A 24261-nucleotide genomic window follows, 5' to 3' on the forward strand; every position below is an offset into this window, starting at 1 on the left:
GCACTCCAAGTGCCTCGACCTGTACAGCGGCCTTCGGTGGGTTAAATTGTACTGCGGGGGCAGGCGATGGGTAGTGTTGTCAGTAATAAGGACGTTGACGAGTTAGTTGGTCGATGTGCACCAAAACGGACACATGACTAAATGCAACGCTCGGTAATACACGAGTAATTCAACGAGAAGGCAGCCGAGGAGGAGGCAGCCACCATCGCAGCAGCACAAATCAGAAAAAAACGGGGGAGAAACTAACTTTCCGACTTCGTGGAAAAACATCCTGAAAAAGTGCTCACGAGTCGTGCCCACTTTGACGACGTTTGTCTTGTGCATTTTAAAAATATTATTAAAAGTCCTCAAAGGCCATCGTTTTTGTAGTTTTATTTCCAAAATATTCGTCATCCAGCACTGCAGAAGCAGGTAAGGACCAGTAGTGACTTATAAAATGGGTGTAAAATTACATTTCAAAGAAATCACAAAACGTTACTGCTTGTTGTTGATTAATGTTGTGGTTTGAATTCTTAATACTGTTTATTAAATGTGTGTTCATGTTTGTGTGCTATCTCTATGTTGCATCCCGGTAGCTTTCTCTTGTTCCCATGCGTTTTAACACGGGTTTGTATATATACTTGTTATTCATTTTGTGACATTACTAAATTATTTTGTGATAATTTTCTCTCATTTTTGTGTTTGTCACATCTTTCTTACAAAATTGGGACGTTGACCAATTTTAAAGGGTTGTTGGTAAATGTGTGAGGACCGTGGAACGAATTAGAGAATTTACACATAAAATACATACAATACTTGAAATGTTCAAGTTACGAAAAAAGTTCTGTAACCAATTAATTTCGTAAGTAGAGGTATGACTGTACTGTATTAATAACACTCTTCAGAACCATCAATGCTACACTAGGCAGATTGATGGAAGTGAGTTAACCAATTGGCCTCATCTTGGCTTTTTTACCACAACCTACTCACAATTTAATTTCATGCATCAAACACATTTAAACAACGGTTACACTCTTTATTCAATCGGGCTCGGATTTTTTTTTTTTTAAATATTAAAAGCTGCACAAAAAGGCGATGAGTCAGTTGGGATAAGCTCAACCAATCTCCGCGACCCTTACGGCAATGCGTGGTAGGGAAAGGAATGAATAAATATGTCCATGTTTGACATGAATTGAAATGCAAAAATAAAATTATTTGGCGCACTGTATGAAATTTTTTAATACAAGATGAGAACAATCATTTTGTTCTCGCAATTAAGAATGTTTATTTATTGAAAATTAAGGTTTAGTTTATCAAAACAGCATTCCCTTGATTGCACAAGGTGATGATAAAAAAAATTAGCCACCTGTCATGATTTCCAAAGTGATTTTCCATATGCAGTGAAGTAAACAATGGCGGTAATAAAGATGAAAACATGGTCTTAATACGTTGAAAAATCGCAAGAAATTTTCAATATGGCATGCAGTTTGCAACAAGGTGTCCTAGAGATTGATGGCAACATGGTCATAGTCATCGAATATGGCAATTGTCTTAACTGTGTTATGTCTTTGTACAAAAGCATTCTTATACAAAAAAAACATAGGTCACAACTCCCTATAACCACGTTCCTTGCCTTTGCCAAAAACCTCTCACAAAAACTCCTCCTGCTGCCACTATGGCGCCTCCTGAAGATTATATTGATGATCCAATGCCTCTTGAATCTGATGAAAAGGACTTGGATTTAAGAACCCAATAACCAGTTTTTTTATTTAAATCAGGCAGAGAGGAACTATTTTGTGAGTACAGACGCTCCCCTACTTACGAACATTCAAGTTGCGAACAACGGTACATACAAACATGTCTGCGAATATGGCATATGTCGAAAAATGTTCAGAAAGAGATGCTGTAAGTTTGTAAGTTAGATTTTGTATTGCGCGCCTTTTTCCGAGTAGTGCTTCTTTCCGCCGCTAATATCGACGCTTGGCGCTGTGAGAGGGAGGAGGCTCTGCAACATGTCGAGGACGAGGAGGAGGAAGAAACGCCTGTCCCCATGAAGAAATTCGCACATAGATAAAGCCATCGCACTTTTCGAGCAGCAAGACCCAAATATTGAACGTTGCACAAAGGTTGCAAATCAATTGAATGATGCCATACAGTGCTACCTCATCATTTATGATGAAAAAAGAAGAAAACTGTGCAATCGTCAATAGATCGCTTCTTTCGGCCAGTTTCTAGTAAATCCTCCAAGGAAGATACTCATCAACCCTCATCTTCTTCTCCTCGACCCTCAACTTCTTCCTACATTGAAGTTACGGAGGAGGAATAACTTTTGAAACCCATTCCAGCGACGACAAAGACCCTCTCATGATATAAAATCCTCCTCTTCCTCCTCCTCCATCATCTCCTTAAGCATCGAGTACATCTTCCAAAAGTAAGTTAAACTTCATTTTATTTATCTTATTACGTACATGTACATACTGTGTGTTACTTATACAAGCCTTAAACTTACTTATATAAACCTTCAATATACTTATATAGGCCTTAAACATAAATTATAAAACAAAATATAGCACTGAAGCAACTTACGAGCAAATTAATCTTACGAACAATCGCTCGGAACGTAACTCGTTCGAAAGTAGGGGAGCATCTGTATAGCACTTTAAAAAAATTATATCTAGATTCTATTTAGATACACATTACAGTCTTTTCATATGCATATTTTGCAGTTTTTTGATTATTGCCGCCATCTCTAGTCTACATTATCTGCAAAATTCGAGAGATTACTGTATACATGTAAATATGTAAGATTATAGCCAAAAGATCATTTCCATCTTTGGTCCCGTGTGCAGATTGATGCTAAAAATGCAAGACAAAATCAATAAGGCAATAGTAGGGAGGAGGACAAAAAAACAGGGCAAAAGACTAGAAAGCAGCCAAGAAAAGATGAGACATACACAAGTAGCACAGGTCTAGGCTAGGCAGTGTTGTGATCACAATGTTGTTCATCCAGCAGCCAGGCTTTAAGATAATTGGCAAAGAGGTTCAGAGATGGAGGTTCACGCATTGTCATTGGTATTGAGTTCCATGTATGTGAGGCACGAACAGATAAGGTGGTTTGGCTAAATGCACTCTTTCTGAAGGGAACTACACGGTCACCTTTCGAACCAGCTCTTTCTGATCTGTTGGATTTTTTTAAATTCTGCAGTGGAGAAGGAGCTTGGTGTTGGAAGATTTTGTAAACCAAGATGGCATCAGCATATTTAACAGCCGTGGCCATTTAGTGACACATTTTCGTTTTCTGCGCAGATGGCTGTGCATGTGAATTTTTTTTCCGCTGCTTGTGTGAAATATTTGTATATGCTTTCTTAAGGGTGGGGCCATTTTGCAACAAATATTAGTTTTTTTATGTGGGCCGGTGCGCATCAATCATGTTACGTTTGGGATTTCGTCTGCTCATCGTCTTTGTACAGGTACGCATGAATTATTTCACCATATCTGTGTTACGCTATATCAGTATTTCTAAATTAAATATTGACAATAATATTCTGCCCAATATTCTTATTTGGGTTATTACCGTTATCTTCCTGTAGTTAATAAATGTTAATGTTGGAGGCAAGTGCGTGCTGTTTTATTATTTATAACACAGATTTGCTTGCACAAGTGATCCGTGTTAAATTAAAAAAGGGTATAACCTTGGAAATGAGTGTGAGTGTGATGATCCCAGGAAATATCCAGGCGAGGAGACAATGAGCTGGGCGATCAAACTATAATTATCGTGAAATATTTTTTGTCAACAATAATAATAAAAACTTTAGATAAAAAGTCGGCAATTAATTTTAAACTGCAATTACACCCCCCACCACAGAGAGTGGGGCGCTGTTGCCAGAAAACTCTCCAGATCTTAATCCTATTGAGAACTTGTGGTCAATCCTCAAGAGGCGGGTGGACAATCAGAAACCCACAAATTCTGACAAACTCCAAGCATTGATTATGCAAGAATGGACACTCATCAGTCAAGATTTGGTTCAAAAGTTGAATACAGCAGGCCAGGGAGAATTGCAAAGGTATTGAAAAAGAAGTGGCAACACTGCAAATATTGACCTATTTCATGAAATTGTCAATAAAAGCTTTTGATCCTTGTGATTGAAAAGTCATTATAGCTCAGAAACATCTGGGAAACACCGAAAAACCCTGAAGGAGCAAACTTTGTGAAAATGTAAGATTTGTGTCATTCTCAAAACATTTGGCCATGACTGTACAACCAGGAAGTGTGTCTGAGTCTCTGGATGCAATAATAGCATAAGATAAACATCACGCAGGTATCAAGGCTGATATTGTATTGATCGATCGCAAGACCTTCGATCAGCCTTAACAACTATTGGGATGTGCTGACATGGTAAACACTACGAGCACATGTATCAAGGCTACTTGCGTCTGGCCAATCAGAGCACGTTTGACTACCGGTAAAAGGTAAGATGGCAGCGCCCTGAGCGAGCAATGGCGGGCACAAGTGAGTTTTTTCACGTTTTAGGCAAGATACGTTTTTTTCTTGAATTTCATTCAGACGTAAAAATAAATTTTGTTTAGTATTTTATCTGTTTATCTTTTCTCAATTTTGAAATAAATGACCGTATCTGTCGCATTGTCTTGCTTTATGGCTTTTCGTCTTTGTCACCTTGCAGTTTTGTGCATGTCAAGTCTAATTTGTGCATGCCAAGTCTAATTTGTGCATATATAAGCTGTACCCTTGATTCAGTCATAATTTTTTTTTTGTTACAAATACATATATGCGAGAAAATACGGTACATATATTTATTTGTCTACCTTCCCTGGCATCTAGGGTAAGGGAATATACTCTCACTGTCAGCACAATTTAGTTTCACATCTTTTTTTCTCCAAAACTTCAACAATGTTAAGCAGATTAAAGATTGTTTTTTCAAAACTTTGAAAGTGAGTGAAGACACTAGAAAGGGCAATAAAAGTTCATCGGCACACCAGATTTATGAAGCACTGAGAGAGACGGTGATTTTATTATTAATTTCTCTCAAATTTAAAATTGAGTGACCTAAAGGCCTTTTGACTTTTGATGTACCACTGTATGTAACATACTGCAACAGTGAAAGGTCCTGTGAAATACTAGAGCAAGTGACTTTAAGATAGCAGAACATATTTTAGACACAAAATATGCAGAGGGTGCTGGAGCCTATTCCAGCTAACGACAGGCACCAGGTGGGGGCGGGACACCCTGAATCAGTGGCCAGCCAATCGCAGGGCACAAGGAAACAGACAACCATTCATCCTCACGCTAAGCGTTGGGCTACCGAGAAAAGGTTTAATTATGGAATTAGATCCTAATTCGTCCTCCTTTCTCAGCTGCCGGCCACTAAAAAAAACTCTTAACAACATGATGTCACTCCCAGAATGGGCTGTTTATTTTTGCAGTCTGCTAGTATGGTATCAATAGATTTTCTATCCTCTTGTTGCCGTGTGACTATTGTGCCATTCTGTCAAAGTTAGAAAGCTAGAAATGATCAATTGTGGTTGTGACACAAAATATGCTGAAAATATGTGGGTAAGATGAACCAGATTTGAGTTTGTTTTCTATCAGTTAAATTACTTCTTTTTCAACAACGTTAGCATTTTATAGCACCTTTAAGATGTATTAGGAAAATAAGGAATTTTTAAACATGTACATCAACAAGCCTTTTATCGCCATTTTAATTCAAAGGTGCTTTCAAATTGATTTAGCCCAAATAAGATATGCGCCACTACACTGTTGCAATGTCGACTAGCACTGTGTGTGCATGTTGAATAATTCATTTCAGGTGGCTGAGGGAGCATTTTACAACCAGCTCACGGTAGCTCTGGGTTTATTTGAATTTTCTGCATGGACTTTTTTCATTGCTGATTAATAGAAGGGTGAATAAAGTTATACAATTAGAAACATACATTAAGGTTTGTCTTGGATTTGTTTGCCATTTGTGTGTACATGATAATGGTCAGAAAACTGCGCATACTTCCTGTATCTTTTGCATTTACAAGGAGAATTCAATTCACTCATCTCAAAAAACCTTCCATCGTACAATGCTTTCTCTCTGGCCACTGGCAGCTTTTGAGCAACAGCTGTAAAACTGTCAGCTGCCAAGTGACCACACTTAAACAGTTGAGAAGGTGTACACACAGTTGGGTGTTTGTTAGTATTTTCCAAGGGACTCACCCCCCACAAGTAAATCTAGACAACTTTTGTTCTCCACCTTGCTTTATCTTGACTATTAACACTATTTTTAAATATATCTTGACTGCAGTGCAAGGTACAGTAATAGATCTACTTACGAAATTAATTGGTTCCAGAACTTTTTTGAAAATTTCGTAAGTAGAGCAGTACTTTATATGTAAATTCTCTAAGTTCATTCCACGGTCCTCACACAACTACCAACTAAACCCTTTAAAATTGTTTGAAGTGTCCCAATTTTGTATGAAAGTTGTGAGAAACACAAAAATGAAAGAAAATCATAAGAAAATTATTTATTAATGTCTTAAAATGAATAACAAGCATAGAAAATCTATCCAGCACACACGAAAACACATCTCATAAACACAACATTAAGAATTCAAACAACAATATTAACAACATTAATCAACAACAAACATTAATGTTTTGTGATTTCTTTGAAATTGAATTTTTCTCTCATTTCATTAGTCGCTACTGGTTCTGACCTGTTTGGATTTAAGGAGCCCTTCTGTAGTGCTGGTTAATGGACGTTTGAAAAAAATATATATCCAAAGACGATTCCCTCTGATGACTTTTAATAATGTTTCTATAATGCAACAGACAAACATTGTCAAACTGGGCAATCGCACGACTCGTGAACACTTTTTCTGGATGTTTTTTTCTACAAAGACAGAAAGTTCATGAAATCTCTCAAGCATTTTTGCTATTGAAATGCTCCTCGTCTGCCTTCTCGTTGTATTCCTCATGTATTGCCAAGTGTTCCATTAACTCGAGAGAGTTCGTTTTTATGCCCCTTGACAAACTTGTCACCACTTCTTTTCATTCGCACTGGTAATTTTCTTGGGAGAAATTATGATAAAAACAGAAGCTGCTCCGTTCACACTTGGAAAAACTCAACAAAAAACATCATTAGAACTCAGTGACGACGAACGGCGGTTAAAAATACAGAAGAGAATCTTGAAACATGGATAGTGGTTGTTGTGAGACAGCCAATGAGACAGAGCCCAGTATAATGTAGTGAGGTTCTAAAGTGCGAATCAATGCATCTGCGACAATTTCAAAATAAAATAACGGATAAGGACATGCATTAACTTTTATGGGGATTTCGTAACATGGATCTTTTTTCATAACTTGAGGCACTCATTTGTATATAAAAAGCTTTCGTAGCGTGACAATTTCCAACCTAGAAGGTAGAGGTATGACTGTATTCATTTCATTTCATTCCATTTTCTGTACCGCTTTATCCTCACTAGGGCCACGGGGGGTCCTGGAGCCTATCCCAGCTGCCTTCGCACACGAGGCGGGGGACACCCTGAATTGGTGGCCAGCCAATCTCAGGGCACGAGAAGACGGACAACCATTCACTCTCATACTCATATCTAGGGGCAATTTAGAGTGTCCAATCAGCCTACCATGCATGTCTTAGGAATGTGGGAGGAATCCAGAGTACCCGGAGAAAACCCACGCAGAACATGCAAACTCCACACAGGTGGACCGACCTGGATTTTAACCCAGGACCCCCACTTTGAGGGCAGCATGCTAACCACTCACCTTCCGGGCCGCCCGACTGTATTCAACTTTACTATTATTGTTTTGTTTCGCGGTATTACCAGATTATGTGTTGTACCGACACATGTAACATTTGGCAGCAGATGTCTTTGCCTGAAAGGGACTTGCATGGCAGGCTGTAATGCCTTCTACATCCTAATAACCCAGACCCTGCCAGCCATGCTTTATGTTGGTTTATGTTTTTAAGCAAGCTGTATGATAATCCACTCCAAACTAGATGCTCTTTGCTTCTTCTCCTGTTTAGTGACTTTATCTCAGACATGGAAATATTCCCAAAAAAGGGAATGTAGTTTACCTTTTTTCAATGGTTTATTTTGTTATAAATAGAATCTGCCGGCTTACGCATGTCTGAATCCAGTGTATGTAACACAGCCCCTTTCCGAGTACATTTTCATCTTTTTCCAAAACCATGCCAGAGCCACTCCGGTCGTGAGTTCCTGATTCATGTGCCTTCGAACCTCGTTTGTCACGGATTTCAACCAGGTCGTTCTTTGAATTTTTATTAGGGTGCTCAATGCAGCTTTTTTTCTTTGCCTCTCATGTGTTCATGAGTCTTCCTTTCGCCCAGCTTGACTACAAATGCCTTGCATATTTTAGGAAAATTATAGAAAGATGTCGAAGGGAACCATTGTTGAATCGATATTTTTCCAAACTTGACATAATTGGAAGTTGTTAAATTGTGTGTGTGTGTGTCACAGGGCACAAGGAGGCGGACAACCACTCATCCTCAAACTCACTCCTAGGAGCAATTTAGATTGTTCACCCAGCCTAGCATGCATGTTTTTGGGATGTGGGAGGAACCCGGAGTACCCAGAGAAAATCCACACAACCCCACACGGGGAGGGCCCCCACTTGTGGTCGAACCCAGGCCAACATTCATAGTGCGTTAGCTGCACTTGTTCACTTTTTTATACAGGATGTGGTTGAAAAAGCATTGGATGTGTTCTCCATATTGATGTATGAGAGCAGTGAGCTCCAGGTTGTCTGGTTCAAGGGTGTCCAAGAAATTTGAAGGAGTGAGAGATTTTTTTTTGAACCTGACGCTAACCCTGGCAACACATTCCAATATATCCCCGCGGAGATAAATGTATCAGAGTACACAAAAGACCTTCAGTTTGGTGGAGAGAAATTTAGGTCTGCAAATCACTTCAGCTGTCCCTGGACTCGGAAAGATTCTCACAATGTGCTTGTATAGGTTTGTAACTATCCAGAAGAATTTGCAGCGCACCAGACATATGAGAGAGCAAACAGGTTCCAGAGAGACGAGATGGTTTCAAGACCTACTCTTCCATAACTTCAGCAATCTGACAAAGCTCCCTGAGAGCCTTCGGCGAGAAATGATAAGCTTTATACACTTCATCAAGAATAGGATATGATGCAATTACTCTGTATAGCCATTGGCAGGACGAGTTAAGTGATGTTAATGTTAACGCCGCTAAAGTAAATGTGATGCATTGACTCCCCAAACCAAAGTAAAACAGGACTGCGCTTCTTTTAACTTGGAATTGCTGTTATTGAATATGTGCGAATAAAAGACAAAGTTGTGAAACTGGGTTTTATCTTTTCTTTTTAGAGTTAGGAAGGACTGCTCTGCAAAACATGCAGTGAAGCTAAAGTTGCAAGATAGACTACCTCAAGCGACACATTCAGCAGAAGTCATTTGAATGAAAATGAGAAGTGAGAAGGACAGATTTCAATTCAGATTTGTGCTTATTCTAGTGACATTTATTAAGATGTTTTGTTTATGCATATGAATCATTCAATTTTATTATAACTAGATCATTTATGAGTAGGAGAAATGCACGCGCTGATGGGAAGTGTGATACTGGTGTGCGGCCATAGCGAGCACTTCTGATGTTACTCACAGTGGTCTTCAGTGTGCTCAACAAGGTTGTCTGTATGCTCAGATGTGAAAAATTTAAGGTAACATTGTTTGCAATATCAGTCAACCCCACGCCACTTTGTTATCTTCTGTTTTATGATGATTAAGATGGCCCGGTTATTCATTTCATTTTATCATCCTTCCCTCGCACCAATAATATCAAATAAAGAACTCTGTGACGACAAAAGGCGATCAAAAGAGTTCTTTTTGTGGGAGTCTCCAAGGTAAGTAAATCAGGCCGCATTATTACCGGGACAATTTCAAAATAAAATAATGGATACAGGAATTGCATTTACGTTTTGGGGGATTTTGTAACTTGGATCTTTAGTTACAAACATCAATGCATCTTTGCTACAAATCTTAAATATAGCACTCCACGATTAACAGTAAAAAAACATTACATTTAATCTCTTTAAAAGTCCTTTAGGGTAGATGGATTCATAGTGCAAAGCTGAGCACTGACTCAGTCTCACTCCTAATTATAATGATCAAATTGCCTCAGTAGCTTCACTTGAGCAGTCATCTCAGCTGTGACACGTACTGAGCGTCATTTGGTTACACTGCGGCAATTACAGAATGGTTAAAAGATTATGCCAAACAACGAAAGATGTACTCAGTGTGTTCACCCAAAAACGTGTCATATTAATAAACCTTTTCAAGAAAAATTGAGTTTTGAAAGCCACTGTTGATATCCAATCAAGTTGAGGGAACTTCAAAGCCCTGATAAGGAAACTACGATGCATTTGCATTTTAAATTGGACTCAGGCTGGCTACATTAACATATACTTTAGCTTGGACAGCATTAACGGTCATAGAAAGGCCAATTCAAATTCAAGAGTTCCGACGCTGCAAGTAAACAGGTCTCCGGTTCAGTCATTTATCTGTGGTGTCAACTGCAGCGCCTGGTAGGCATAATGACTGTCCACAGTTGTCAAGGCTTGTTACCATGACTCGTCGCAGTTCAGTAACACTGACGATGCCTCTTATCATCCTTCCCTCGATAAGCTGACATCAGCATTGAGTACAGCTTGACACGTTGCAGGCATTTGAACTGACTGCCACCGTTTTCCTATGCTCATGATTTAGGTGTGACCTCTGTCCAGGTAACATTGAACTTAACATATTACAGAATAGTGAAGAGGATTCATTCAGAATTTTTTACCTGCTGTTAATAAAAATTACAAAGAACTGTGATTCCAAATGTTAAGCAGCCGTGGTTCACGCTTTGAATTTTGATCAAATGCATCAAAATTACTAGCATTTTGACCCAAGTTCTTTTTTTTTACTGTTTTATTCTGGCTACCACACTATTTTTTCTTGACACTGTCAATATGATTAAAGTATAGCAATGAAAATAAGAAGTTGTACTTGTATTCAATGTCACAGTTAAATGAGTACTAAATATCACAACTCACAAACTTCTTTGATCCTGTGATTTTACACATATGAAAAACAAATGTAACCCTAAAACCCGTAAAAGTTTTTCTGTCAAATTAAGAAAGTAATGACAAAACAATGACATTTCAAAAGTTTTTTTAACAGCAAATGACTAAAAGGATTGTGTAACCAGTCTGATTGTGTCACTACTTTCTGTTTCACCGCCTCCCATGCCACCACCATGGCAGTCAAATATGCTGACTATTGAGTCAAAAATCCTCTAGTTTCTCTCACCTTGACGTCCTTTTTTGTTCTCAGCCACTCCCAACCTCCTATATGCGTATCACATGAATTATCTGCTCGGACGGCCAACCAATTGCTATAATTGCTAAACAAAAAATAATCGCAATAAATGTGTACATATGCTGTCATCAAAAAACTGCAAATTGACAATAAATCTTTAAAAAACGTTCATGTCAATTCACAACTTATTGCTCTCGCTCTGCCATTTTGAAAAGTAAAACGTCGACTCATCTCAGAAACTAGAGTATCAAAATAAAATCCTCGGTCGCCAGGAAAAAAATTGACATGAGGCAGAGTGGTATCTACCCTAATTACATGTGTACGGTACGCTCATGACACGCCGACTTCGTTAATTAGATGGGAATTTTAATTGGTATTTCTACAGTATACAGTGGTACCTCGACAGACGATCGTAATCCGTTCCGAGATTGAGATCGTATGACGAGCTTTTCGTAACTCGAGTGGACGTTTCCCATTGAAATGAATTGAAAACAAATTAATTCGTTCCAACCCTCTGAAAAAAATTGTTCACGACAACGCACTCGTAAACGGAACAAACAAATTCAAATTAACTTGGATTAATATATACAGACACACTCAAAAATATGTTTAATGTAACTTTACACAAAACTGAATTCTAATTTTGTTTTAATCTTTTTTTTACCTTCGTTCTCTTCGGGTTAGTTGTTTGCCACGCTTCCACCCTCACGTTCGCTATCGATGGGCTGTTTGCTGTTGTACTACGTATTCCCTTCAAAATACTCCGAAAATGATGCACACAAATGTCCTCACAATAGGATAACCCACGACCACTTGCCAACGAGAAATAGTCTTGTAGTACATATTAGTGATCGCTCCGCTGCTCAATAGAACATCAGGGGGACCGGCTCGCAACTCCCTCGTTGTAATAGCTTTGGTCGCAACCGCTTTGAACGGCACCTATGAGAGAGAGTTGCGACCAGAAATATTACAAAGAGGGAATTGCGAGCCAGTGCCGCTGGATGTTCTTATGAGCAGCGAACGAGAAGTAATATAATACTCCTCGTATTAGATAATAATAACAGGAAATGCAACAGCTGAGCTTACCCACGTATTGATTGTGGGTAATGAAGTTTTATTCTGAGAAAGAGTGCCATTGCCTATCGGCGTTGTGTGCACGAGTATACTTCATTACCCAGAAAGCCCTCTTTTTGCCCACGCATGCGCGTTGTGCGTTTCCTGGTCGATGCATAGAAGAAACTCGTCTGAATTAATCGTTCAGTGCTCGTAGATATTGTTATACACGAAAGAGATGCGGCAAAAAAAGACCGTGCGTTACAATGATAAACAGCCTCTCATGTCATGGCCACCTGGCTTGGTCGCATCTCGAAATTTTAATTGTATCGCGAGCGAATTATTCGATCGAAATTTTCGTCGTACCACGAAAATGTCGTATGACGAGGTACGACTGTATTGCCAATTTTCCATGTTGCAGGAATGATGTAGCAATTGATTTGGAAGATTGAATTACTTTACTGTTCAGACCAATCAGCACAATAATGACAAAAAACAATAATAAAAGAACTGAGTGTGATACTCAGTAAGTTTTGGAGAGGAGCCTGAATTCTGAAGTAGAAGCAGAGAGCGTTTATACAAATGTTAAGTAGGGCCGCGCTGCCCATCTGCCACTCAGTGTCCAGCATGAGTCAGCTGTGAGCAGCTGGGACTGCCATTCATACAAAGAGACACATGTTACACACCAGATATAGACACACAAAAATACCACCCTTCTGGATAAAGATCTGTCCCTCTGGAAAACAATAAAAAACATTAATCATGTCTACAAGCCAATTCTTTTCTGCTGTCATCACTTTTTCAGTAATGTCAGCAGAACAATTTCAAAAGATAAACATTTTATCATGCCTTAGAAATGATGACATTGTAATGATAAGAAGAGCATTGAAACCATCAAGGATAAAAGAAAGGAAAGTTGTTTTTATTTCAAAACGCACAGCACACTGTTCTTTAGCAACAACGAAAGCTTTTGTTCACTTCAGTTTGGCCTACAGCTGGATTCAATTAAGGCCTTTCTTTAACCTCAAAAGAAGACCACTCATCTCCCTCTTATTTATCACAAATTCACAGTCACTTTTCTCCCAGATAAAAAAAAATCAGAACTATGTTTTTCACTGAAGTTGTTATGGAATGAAACAAAATGGAGAAGATGCATTTATGCAGCTGGGGATTATTGTTGCCCGTTCAAAAGACAGCCTGCATTATGTTCTTTAGTGTTCTTGGGGGAACAGTGAAGCATACCGTATTACCTTATTTCAGGGGTCGGGAACCTTTTTGACGAAGAGAGCCATAAACAATTCATATTTTCTAATGTTATTCCTTGAGAGCCATACTCTGAATTTAAAAGTCAAAATACATGTAAATGGGTGTCTTTTATTTTAGTAATTTCACCACTTTTAAAGTGGAAAAAAAAGAATACTTTTGACAACATTCTTATGCAGTTTCTAATCAATGAGAGTATGCATTCTAGTAGTCTAATGCAAAAAAAGAAGACTAAAGCAGCACTGGACGTAGTATCTCAGTTCTGTCACCAGCGGGTTCCATATTTTAGCTCACAGGTTAGCGAAGAGCCAGATGCACCCATCGAAAGAGCCACATGTGGCTCCCGAGCAATAGGTTCCCTACCCCTGCCTTATTTTCTCGCATATAGGCCGTATTTGTAACTAAAAAAAAAGATGACTGAATCAAGGGTACGGCTTATATGCGCACAAGACTTACAGTGTTGCTATAATCATTTTCACCAGTAAATGTCGGCAAATTAACATTTACTATTTGGATGAATTAGTAACTTCATTATGATATTGACCCTAATAATGTGCTTTTGATTCATACAATATCTCAGAAATACCACATGATTTTTCTTAATATTTTCCTTTCAAAGTAACACATTTGTACTCCCTATTCAAACCATGAACATGGAGGTGAAAATTGTGAATCAGGGAGCGGTTTATATGCGAGAAATTGTAAAATTCAACGATTTTAAGGCAATTTTAAGGGTGCGGCGTATACGTGGGGGCGGCTTAAGTGCTAGAAAATATGGTAATCTCTCTCATCTCTCTCATTTTCTGAACCGCTTTATCCTCACTAGGCTCACGGAGGTGCTGGAGCCTATCCCAGCTGACTTCAGGCCAGAGGCGGGGGACACCCTGAATTGGTGGCCAGCCAATCGCAGAGCACAAGGAGACTAACAACCATTCACGCTCACACTCAAACCTATGGGCAATTTAGAGTGTCAACTCAGCCTACCATGCATGTCTTTGGAATGTGGGAGGAAACCGGAGTACCCAGAGGAAACCCACGCAGAAACATGCAAAATACAATAATTTTGCCTCAAAATGAACTGATGTCATGTCTGAGTGAGAATGCCACTTGCAACTTTGAGTGTCAGAATGTTCATTTTGGCCAAAAGCATACATTCATACAATGATGTCGAGGTTTTGTCCACGTGTGTACATGTTTTTGACATCCCATGGTCACTGAGTGAACATTTTCCCTCGAAATGCACATGTTGGCTGGTTCACAAAAATATGGGATGATGAACTTTCATTGCATTTGACTGACCGTGTATAAGCGTGTTGTGAAGGGATGTCTACTGTTGCATCAAATACAGATTTATACCCAGCACCCCATCATAATCCCTCCAGTGTTGTGTGGGAGTAGCAGCAGAAAACAGCACACACGCCATTCCAAACCCCCTCGTCCAAAATGCTGCACAAGCAAGTTACCATTCGACAATGCAGTCTGCATTTTTAAAGATGACGATTTTTCCAAACCGCTTTCTTGATAACAGCCTATGAGCCTTGTGATTGTGTGGATATTCTGGAATCCCAATTTTCATAGTTTGGTGAGCATTAAAGCGCTGAACATGTTTAGCTAGTATCTTGCGCTTAAAAATGCTGCTCACAACTTCCATCATGTTGACCATCGGCACCCATTTTGTCGTTAAATGGAATACAAACTATAATTTCTTACCTCATGATGAAAGTGTTGTCACGTCGAATATTGAACAGTCGGGTTTAGAGTTCGACGAAATATGACTTGGTCGGTAGTTTTCCCAAAAAAAGTTCACGGTTTCGAGGCTACAGGGCGAAGAAGGGAATGAGACGAACGGCGTGCCAGCACCTTTCAGTTTGGAGACGAGTTGATGAAAGTACCCAAAAAATAAATAAAATAAAAAAGAAATGTGAAACCTTAAGCGGTCAAATCCTACATGGTCTAGTAGTGTATTGCTGCTCCACTTGAGGTGACGGCTCACTGGAAGTAGGAGGGGGGGTCGCAGTTCTTGGGGTCTGGTGAGGTACTTAGTGTGATGTGATGCAGCGCCGAGCCGCTCGAATCCAGACAGTTGAGCGGATTCTGTAACAACTGTTGCGTTCAAATACCTCCCGTAAAATTGGAAATGATTATGCGCCTTAAATATTTCTCTCATCTCATTTTCTGAACCGCTTTATCCTCACTGGGGTCGCGGGGGGTTGCTGGAGCCTATCCCAGCTGACTTCGGGCCAAAGGCAAGGGACACCCTGAATTGGTGGCCAGCCAATCGGAGGGGACAAGGAGACAAACAACCATTCATGCTCACACTTATACAGTCATACCTAGAGATACGAGCTTAATGCGTTCCGGGACCGAGCTCGTATGTCGATTTTCTCTTATCTCAAATCCACGTTTCCGTAGAAATGAACTGAATACAAATTGATTTGTTCCCGCCCTCTGAAAAAAAACACCAAAATACAGGATATTACAATGGAAAAACATTTTTATTGGTTGTAATTCACCATCTACTAACAGAGTAACAAATAAATAGTGGTTATGATGTTTAATAATAAAAGGAAACATTATTTAATACAATGTGGAGTTCGTGGATGGGAGAGAGAGAGAGAGAGAGAGAGAGAGAGAGAGAGAGAGAGAGAGAGAGAGAGAGAGAGTCTTCCACCCTAGACTGGTCGCCAGTCAGTCGTAGGGCACACAGAGAGACAAACGACCATCCGCACCCCCAGTCAAACCCCCACCAGCGGGAATTGAGCCCGCGCCTGTCCACACCGTATTCAGGCGAGTGAACCTCTACACCTTGAGGCGGCTGGAACATAACATAAACTTTAAATGTAACTTAAATGAACTTAGATTCCTATACACACACACTTGAAAAAAGTTTTAATCTTACGTTACACTAAATTTAAACCTTCCTGTGCAATAACCAAAGCAAAGAGGATAAAGTATTCCACCGCGGCTTTTGAGGCGAACTTCCTGCTTCTCCATTCGTATTGGCGAGCCAGCTCAGTCACGCGTACACTACTCATGTTTTTCAATTATTTCGTGCTAAATATCGATTGTCATCATACGGCCTTTCTTTGCACTACCCTTCATTGCACCGACTTGCTTTGGACCCATTGTGTTTCCCTTAATTCTGCACTGACTAATGCAAAAAAAACATGGAAAAAATGCAACGCTCTGCCCAGTGCTCGTAGAGATCTTTACACGAAGAAGATGCAGTGAGAAAGACAGTGCACTGAAATCATAAGCAGCCTCTCGCATATCGGCCACATGGCTGTCTCGTATCTCAAAATTTGTCTCGTATCTCAAGGCAAATATTTGCCCGGAATTTTACCCGTATCTCAAATTCCTCGTATGTCGGTGTATTTCAAGGTATTACTGTACCTATGGGCAATTTAGAGTGTCCAATCAGCCTACCATGTATGTCTTTGGAATGTGGGATGAAAACGGAGTACCCGGAAAAAACCCACACAGGCCTAGGAAGAACATGCAAACTCTACACAGGTGGACTGTGAGGCCGACGCCCTACCCACTTAGCCGCCAAGCCGCCCGCCTTAAATCTTTGACATTCCATATAAAAGTATATTTCTACTGGACATTTTGAAGATCTAAGTGCCATTTTAAGTCTGTTTACACAATTTGCGTTTAAAACAAATATCAAACCAGGACCAGTCTTGACTCTTCAGCCCAGGGGTCAGACATTTTACAGGCCACTTATGCATTGGCACCACGCCAGTGTTATAACGAGTTGGCTGCTTTGTCAAAGTAAGCTCCCCGTTGCTGACCGCAGCCAAAATCGAGCACAGCCATTATCTCAAATTATGATTAATGTTCTATTTCGACATTTCTGCCCATACGTTATAGTTAGTGTTGAAAAGTCACTATTAAATAGATACACTTTCAAAACAGGGCGGCCCGGTGAAACGGGTGGTTAGCGCATCAGCCTCACAGCTCTGGGGTCCTGGGTTCAAATCCAGGTCACGTCCATCTGTGTGGAGTTTGCATGTTCTCCCTGGGCCTGCGTGGGTTTCCTCCAGGTACTCCTATTGGACACTCTAAATTGCCCCTAGGTATGGGTGTGAGTGTGCATGGTTGTCCGTCTCCTTGTGCCCTGCGATCAGCTGGCCACCGATTCAGGGTGTGCCCCTCCTCTGGCCCGAAGTCAGCTGGGATAGGCTCCAGCACTCCCCGCGACCCTAGTGGGGATAAAGCGGTTCAGAAAATGAGATGAGATGAGACTTTCAAAACATTACTCACTGGCAACAACAAGAGCGACAATGTCAGAATCAGAATGCTAATCTCATTTTCTCTCATTTTCTGAACCGTTTTATCCTCAGTAGGGTTGCAGGGGGTGCTGGGGCCAGAGGCGGGGGGACACCCTGATTTGTTGGCCAGCCAATTGCAGGCCACGCGGAGACAAACAACCATTCACGCTCACACTCATACCTAGGGGCAATTTAGAGTGTCCCAAAAGCCTACCATGCATGTCTTTGGAATGTGGGAGGAAACCAGAGTAACCACGAAAACCCACGAAGGCCCGGGAAGAACATGCAAACTCCACACAGGTGGACCGACCTGGATTTGAACCCAGGGCCCCAGAGCTGTAAGGCTGATGCGCTAACCACTCGCGGCACTGGGCCGCCATAAATAAACATATAAATGCTAATTAGCTAACTAGTAGATATGAACATGGACCTGCTTGTAGTGTCGTTGGGGCCCTGCACACTCATTATTTGTCGGGCAGGGGGGCTCATTACGTTGATGGCCAAGGTACAATTCGTAGATCGCCTGAGAGCAAGATTTTTTTTCTCGTTTGTACTGCGATGTGCCCAAAGCAATACTTTTTTGAACGTGCCTTTGTGACTCTTAACGATTAGGCTTTCACAAGTGTGGTACCGACAATGTCACCCAACATAAACGACCAGCCACAGCTGCTTGTTAAGTTGATCCTTTGATGTTAGACAGAAAAAGACACTTGCCGCAACTATGCTTCAATTCGGCGCCCTATGTTGGTAATGAGACGCTTCTCAGCTGCGCTCACTAGAAAATCATGTGCTCCCCCCAACCCCCCACTATGGAGAGCATCCTGGCATACTGCATTACAGTGTGGTACGCTGGAAGCATGGCAGCAGGCAGAAATGCCATGCAGAGAGTGATCAACACCGCCCAGAAGATCATCGGCTGCTCTCTGCCCTCACTGGATGACATTGACAGCCCTCGCTACCTAAGCAGAGCCGGGAACATTGTCAGGGACCCATACCACCCTGGTCACAACCTGTTCCAGCTGCTGCCCTCTGGCAGACGCTACAGGTCTCACAAAGCACAGACAAAAAGACTTAAGGACAGTTTTTTCCCCCACCGCCATCAGGACTCTGAACTTGCATTAGGACGACACACAATCCCTTCTGTGCAATAACAATGTGCAATATCTCAGATTGTGCAATATTTTAGAATTTACCTTGCCAGGATGTGACTCTTTATAGTTTTATATTACTTATTTATGGTTTTTTTTTTTACTGGAAAACGCACTTTGTGGAGTAGCACCACCAATTCCGTTATACGCAGCTGTGTATGATAAAGGCTTTTGATTTTGATTTGATTTTTTAAGGGCGCGGCTTATGCGTTAGATGCTGCTAATATGTGAGAATATATATGGTATTGGACCGGCACAGGTGTTATTCTCCACCGGTGTCCTATGACATGTAGCGAACCAATTATTGTAAACTTTATTTTTCTTTGTATTTTTATTCACGCTTGTATTTTCTTACTAATGTACTAATTTAGAAGAAATATTTTTCTTTTCTGCGTGTGGTCGATTGCTCGTCAAATGTGTCGTCGGGATTTCGCTCCCAGGTGCGTGTTCTAGATTTCCTACTGCACCTTAACACAGCATGTGACGCATTTGTAACACGTAGCACGTCCCGGTTGCCCTTGACAACTAAACTGAGGCGCTCTCGCTGGAACTGAATGTGGAGAGAACACGAAATGATTAATGGAGTACTTTTGAGATTAAAAATTTGAAAAAACAAAAAACAGGACAGTAAACATTAATAATCAATCAATATAATGTCAGTATCCAGATTGAGGCTGAGGTAGGAAACAAAGGATTACCTTCAAAATGCAATGTAAAAGCTTCAAAACATTTTAAGTAGTGTATTTTTATTTTTATTTTCAATTACTATATCCATTGTTTTGTAAACTGTTATTTCGTATCTTTTTTTGTCAAATAAACACTCAACTTTCAGAACTTGGGCCATAAACGTGCAATACAAAAGTTTATCTCATCTCATCTCATTTTTTGAACCGCTTTATCCTCATTAGGGTTGCGGGGGGTGTTGGAGCCAATCCCAGCTGTCTCCTGGCCAGAGGCGGGGGACACCCTTAATCGGTGGCCAGCTGATCGCAGGGCAGAAGGAAACAGGCACCCTTGCACACCCATACCTAGGGGCAATTAAAAGTGTTCAATCAGCCTACCGTGCATGTTTTAGGAATGTGGGAGGAAATCGGAGTACCCAGAGTTAACCCACGAAGGTCCGGGGAACACATGCAAACTCCACATAGGTAGACCAACCTGGATTTGAACCCAGGACCCCAGGACTGTGAGGCCAACGAGATAACCACTCGTTCCACCGGGTTGCCCCATATTAAGTTTATTAGTCAGAAAAACAACATCAACAAAAATAAACTTAATGAGTGTCAGCTAGAGTCCAACACCATTACCACTACTAATATTATTTCTTCAACATGCTTGCTTTCTGTTTGAAGGCATGTCTTGCTTCATTCAAAGCTGCAATACTTCTTGACACTTTGGTTTAAAAGTGCTGGTTGTACAATTTCATGCAGATTGTTACTATCCATTGTAACCTGAAATTTAGTCTCATTAACCCCTTACAAGGAGGCCCAGTGAATAAATGGTTAGTGTGTCGGCCCCACAGCTCTGAGATTGAGGGTTCAATTTTCTGTTTGGAGTTTTCCTGTTCTCCCTGAGCTTTTGTGGGTTTTCTACGGGTACTCCAGTTTCCTCCCACGTCACAAATACATGCATGGTAGGGTCCTTGAACATTCTAAAATGCCCTTAGGTATGAATGTGTACATGAAAGGTTGCCTGCCTCCTTGTGCCCTGTGATTAGATGGCTAGCAATTCAGGGTACCCATAGTTGGCTGGGATAGGCTCCATCACCCCCAGCGAGCCTTGTAAAGACAAGCAGTAAGGAAAATGAATGAATAACTTTTTCAATATTAACCCTGTCCAAAATTGTAAATTAGGTTTAATGATGGTTTACTTTTGTCAAATCTTGATTTAAACTTAATTTGTTCTTTGTTGTTTGTAAAAACGGTGGTTAATGAAACTGTAGTAAAAGCTACACATCACTAAAAACTAAACTAAATGTGTAATAACAGGCCAATAACAAGGACTCATTTAACTCTGATCTAGACGTTCAATCCATTTTGACTGAGAGGTGCAAATGTATCGATTCATTGGGCAATGAAACATGAACAATTACAGCCAGTCTTCCTTCTAGACTGACTTTCTTCTGTAAATGAATTTTACATGCAAGAATGTAAGATTATGAATCAATCAATCAACTGAAATCTTTCTTGGAGCTGTAACCCTTATTTAATTCTGTTTTGTATTCATTGTAACATCACTAATTCCCTTTTTATTAAGATTGTATTATTTATAAATGTATTTATGGGGCGGCCCGGCAAATGACTGGTTAGCGCGTCGGCCTCACAGTGGGGGACCTGGGTTCAAATCCAGGTCGGTCCATCTGTGTGGAGTTTGCATGTTCTCCCCGGGCCTGCGTGGGTTTTCTCCAGGTACTCCGGTTTCCTCCCACATTCCAAAAACATGCATGGTATGCTGATTGTACACTCTAAAAAAATTGACCCTAGGTATGGGTGTGAGGGTGAATGGTTGTTTGTCTCCTTGTGCCCTGTGATTGGCTAGCCACCGATTCAAGGCGCCCCCCTGCTCTGGCCCGAAGTCAGCTGGGATAGGCTCCAGCACCCCCCGACTCAATGAGGATAAAGCGGTTCAGAAAATGAGATGAGATGAGATGTATTTATTGGGAGGTGAGGGACCAGACAAAGAATGACTCAGAAGACCTCTTATGAAAAGTTTCATAAATGAACAACATTTTTGCCTCGCTCACCGGAGCTCCACTGTAGAGCCAGGCATGGAGGTGGGGAACGATGGCGAGCACCTGTTGGCCGGGCCTGCACCTATGGGACCGGTCTGGGACATCCCGAAGAGGCTACATGGGTTCCCCTTCCCATTGGCTCACCACCTGTGGGAGGGGCCAAAGAGGTTGGGTGCGCAGACAGAGGAAGGAGGGGTCCTTGGCAGTTGGATCCTCAATTGGTTAACCCTGGTATACGAGAGGGTAGCATCCCTCCGCTTTTGGGTGGGGGGATGGGACCTGACTTTTGTTGGTGTTTATGCACCAAACAACAGCTCAGAGTCCCCACCCTTTTTGGAGTCCTTGGAAGGGGTGCTGGAGAGCGCCCCTCCTGTGGACTCACTCATTCTGCTGGGGGACTTCAATGCTTCGTGGGCAATTACAGTGAGACCTGGAGGGGCGTGATTGGGAAGAAAGGCTCCCCTGATCAAAACTCGAGCAGTGTTTTATTGTTGGACGTCTGCGGTCGCAGTGGATTGTCAATAATGAACACCATGTTCAAGCATAAGGATGTCCATATGTGCACTTGGCACCACGACACCCTCGGACGCACTTTGATGATCGACTGTGTCATCAGACTTGCAGCTGCATGTCTTGGATACTCGGGTGAAGAGAGGGGTGGAGCTGTAAACCGATCACCACCTGGGTGTGAGTCTGATGGTGGGGGAAGATGCTGCTATAGCCCGCCAGACCCAAATGTTTTGTGAGGATCTGCTGGGAACGCCTGGCAGAGTCCCCTGTCAGAAGGAGTTTCAACTCACACCTCCGACAGAGTTTCTCTCATGTCTGGGGAAAAGGCTCCTGGGTAGCCCAGGAACGTCTTGAGATCCTCCCGGGAGAGCTGGACGATGTGGCTGGGAAGAGGGTAGTCTGAGGTTCCCTGCTGAAGCTGCTGAATGGTTGTTTGTCTCCCTGTGCCCTGCGATTGGCTGGCCACAAATTCAGGGTGTCCCCATCTGGCCCAAAGTCAGCTGGGATATGCTCCAGCACCCCTCGCAACCCTAGTGAGGATAAAGGGGTTCGGAAAATAAGATGAAATTAGATGAGGTTGTAGCTGTAAACTTTTGAATAGCTGTAGTGGTGAATGCCCACCAATGTTTTTTTTTGGTTTGTTATTTTTTACAGATGATTATTTTCTTTAATCACCAAAAATGGCTCAGTTTTGTGTTTTATTTAGGGGTTGGTTTTTCAGATAGTACGTCACATATGTAGTAATTTTTTACTGAATACTTGAAATGGTTACAATACTTTCTTTAGTTTTGTTTAAATCGTGGCACTAATTTCAGTTTATATGATCTTCCCTGCTAATGACATATATATACGTATATATATATATATATATATATATATATATATATATATACACACACATATATATACATATATACATACATACATACATACGTACATACGTACATACGTACATACATACATACATACATACATACATACATACATACATACATACATACATACGTATGTATGTATGTATGTATATATATATGTGTATATATACCATTTGGTGATTGAAGAAAATAATCATCTGTATATATATACATAAATATATAAATATACATATATATGTATATATATAATCATCTGTAAAAAATATATGTATATATATACATATTTTTTACAGATGATTATACATAATTGATTACATATATATATATATATATATATATATATATATATATATATATATATATATATATATATATATATATATATATATATATATATATATATATATATATATATATATATATATATATATATATATATATATACGTATATAGTGTAAAACGCTAAATAAATTGTCGCATGAAAATGTATTTAGCGTTTTACACTGACCCCTGGGGGATGTTACAAGTAATGGTCAAACATCCACCTTCCCATTTGCAACACTGCTTATCCTCGTCAAGGTTGCGTGGTGCTGCTGTACTGGTCACATAGTCACATTGAGACACAACACACAAAAAGATCAAAATTATGCTGCCACCGAGTTAGAATCGATTTCACGCTGCCCGGATTGAAGTCAGGCAAAAGAACCAGTGCAACATTGGGTTGGCAAATGTTCAAATATGAACGCTATGAAAGTAGACTGAGACAAATATTTAAGCCTGGTATTTCGTGCCCCAGCTATTCTATGATTGTACAGTATCATATTTCATTCTAAATGTACGACACTTTCCGCTGCTTTCATGAATTATTTTTAAGCAAGTATAGCATCATGTCATTAGCAGGGAAGATCATATAAACTGAAATTAGTGCCACGATTTAAACAAAACTAAAGAAAGTATTGTAACTTTCAAGTATTCAGTAAAAAATTGCTACATATGTGACGTACTATCTGAAAAACCAACCCCTTGAAATCAACTCTAATCTTATTTGACTCAAATGGCTCTGTC

The 24261-nt window shown here is 40.5% G+C and overlaps 1 protein-coding gene across 1 annotated transcript in view; it reads right to left on the reverse strand.

Moving 5' to 3' along the window:
- Window positions 1-15722, reverse strand: part of enah (ENAH actin regulator) — a 90194-nt gene extending 74472 nt beyond the window's left edge. Inside the window, exon 1 of the mRNA XM_077586604.1 lies at window positions 15369-15722. Coding sequence (XP_077442730.1) covers window positions 15369-15373 — 5 coding nt within the window. The 5' untranslated portion in view covers window positions 15374-15722. The remainder of the gene's footprint in view (window positions 1-15368) is intronic.
- Between the last annotated feature and the right edge of the window lie 8539 nt (window positions 15723-24261).

Source organism: Stigmatopora argus, chromosome 19, assembly GCF_051989625.1.
Source record: "Stigmatopora argus isolate UIUO_Sarg chromosome 19, RoL_Sarg_1.0, whole genome shotgun sequence".
In the NCBI taxonomy this organism is placed as follows: Eukaryota; Metazoa; Chordata; class Actinopteri; order Syngnathiformes; family Syngnathidae; genus Stigmatopora; species Stigmatopora argus.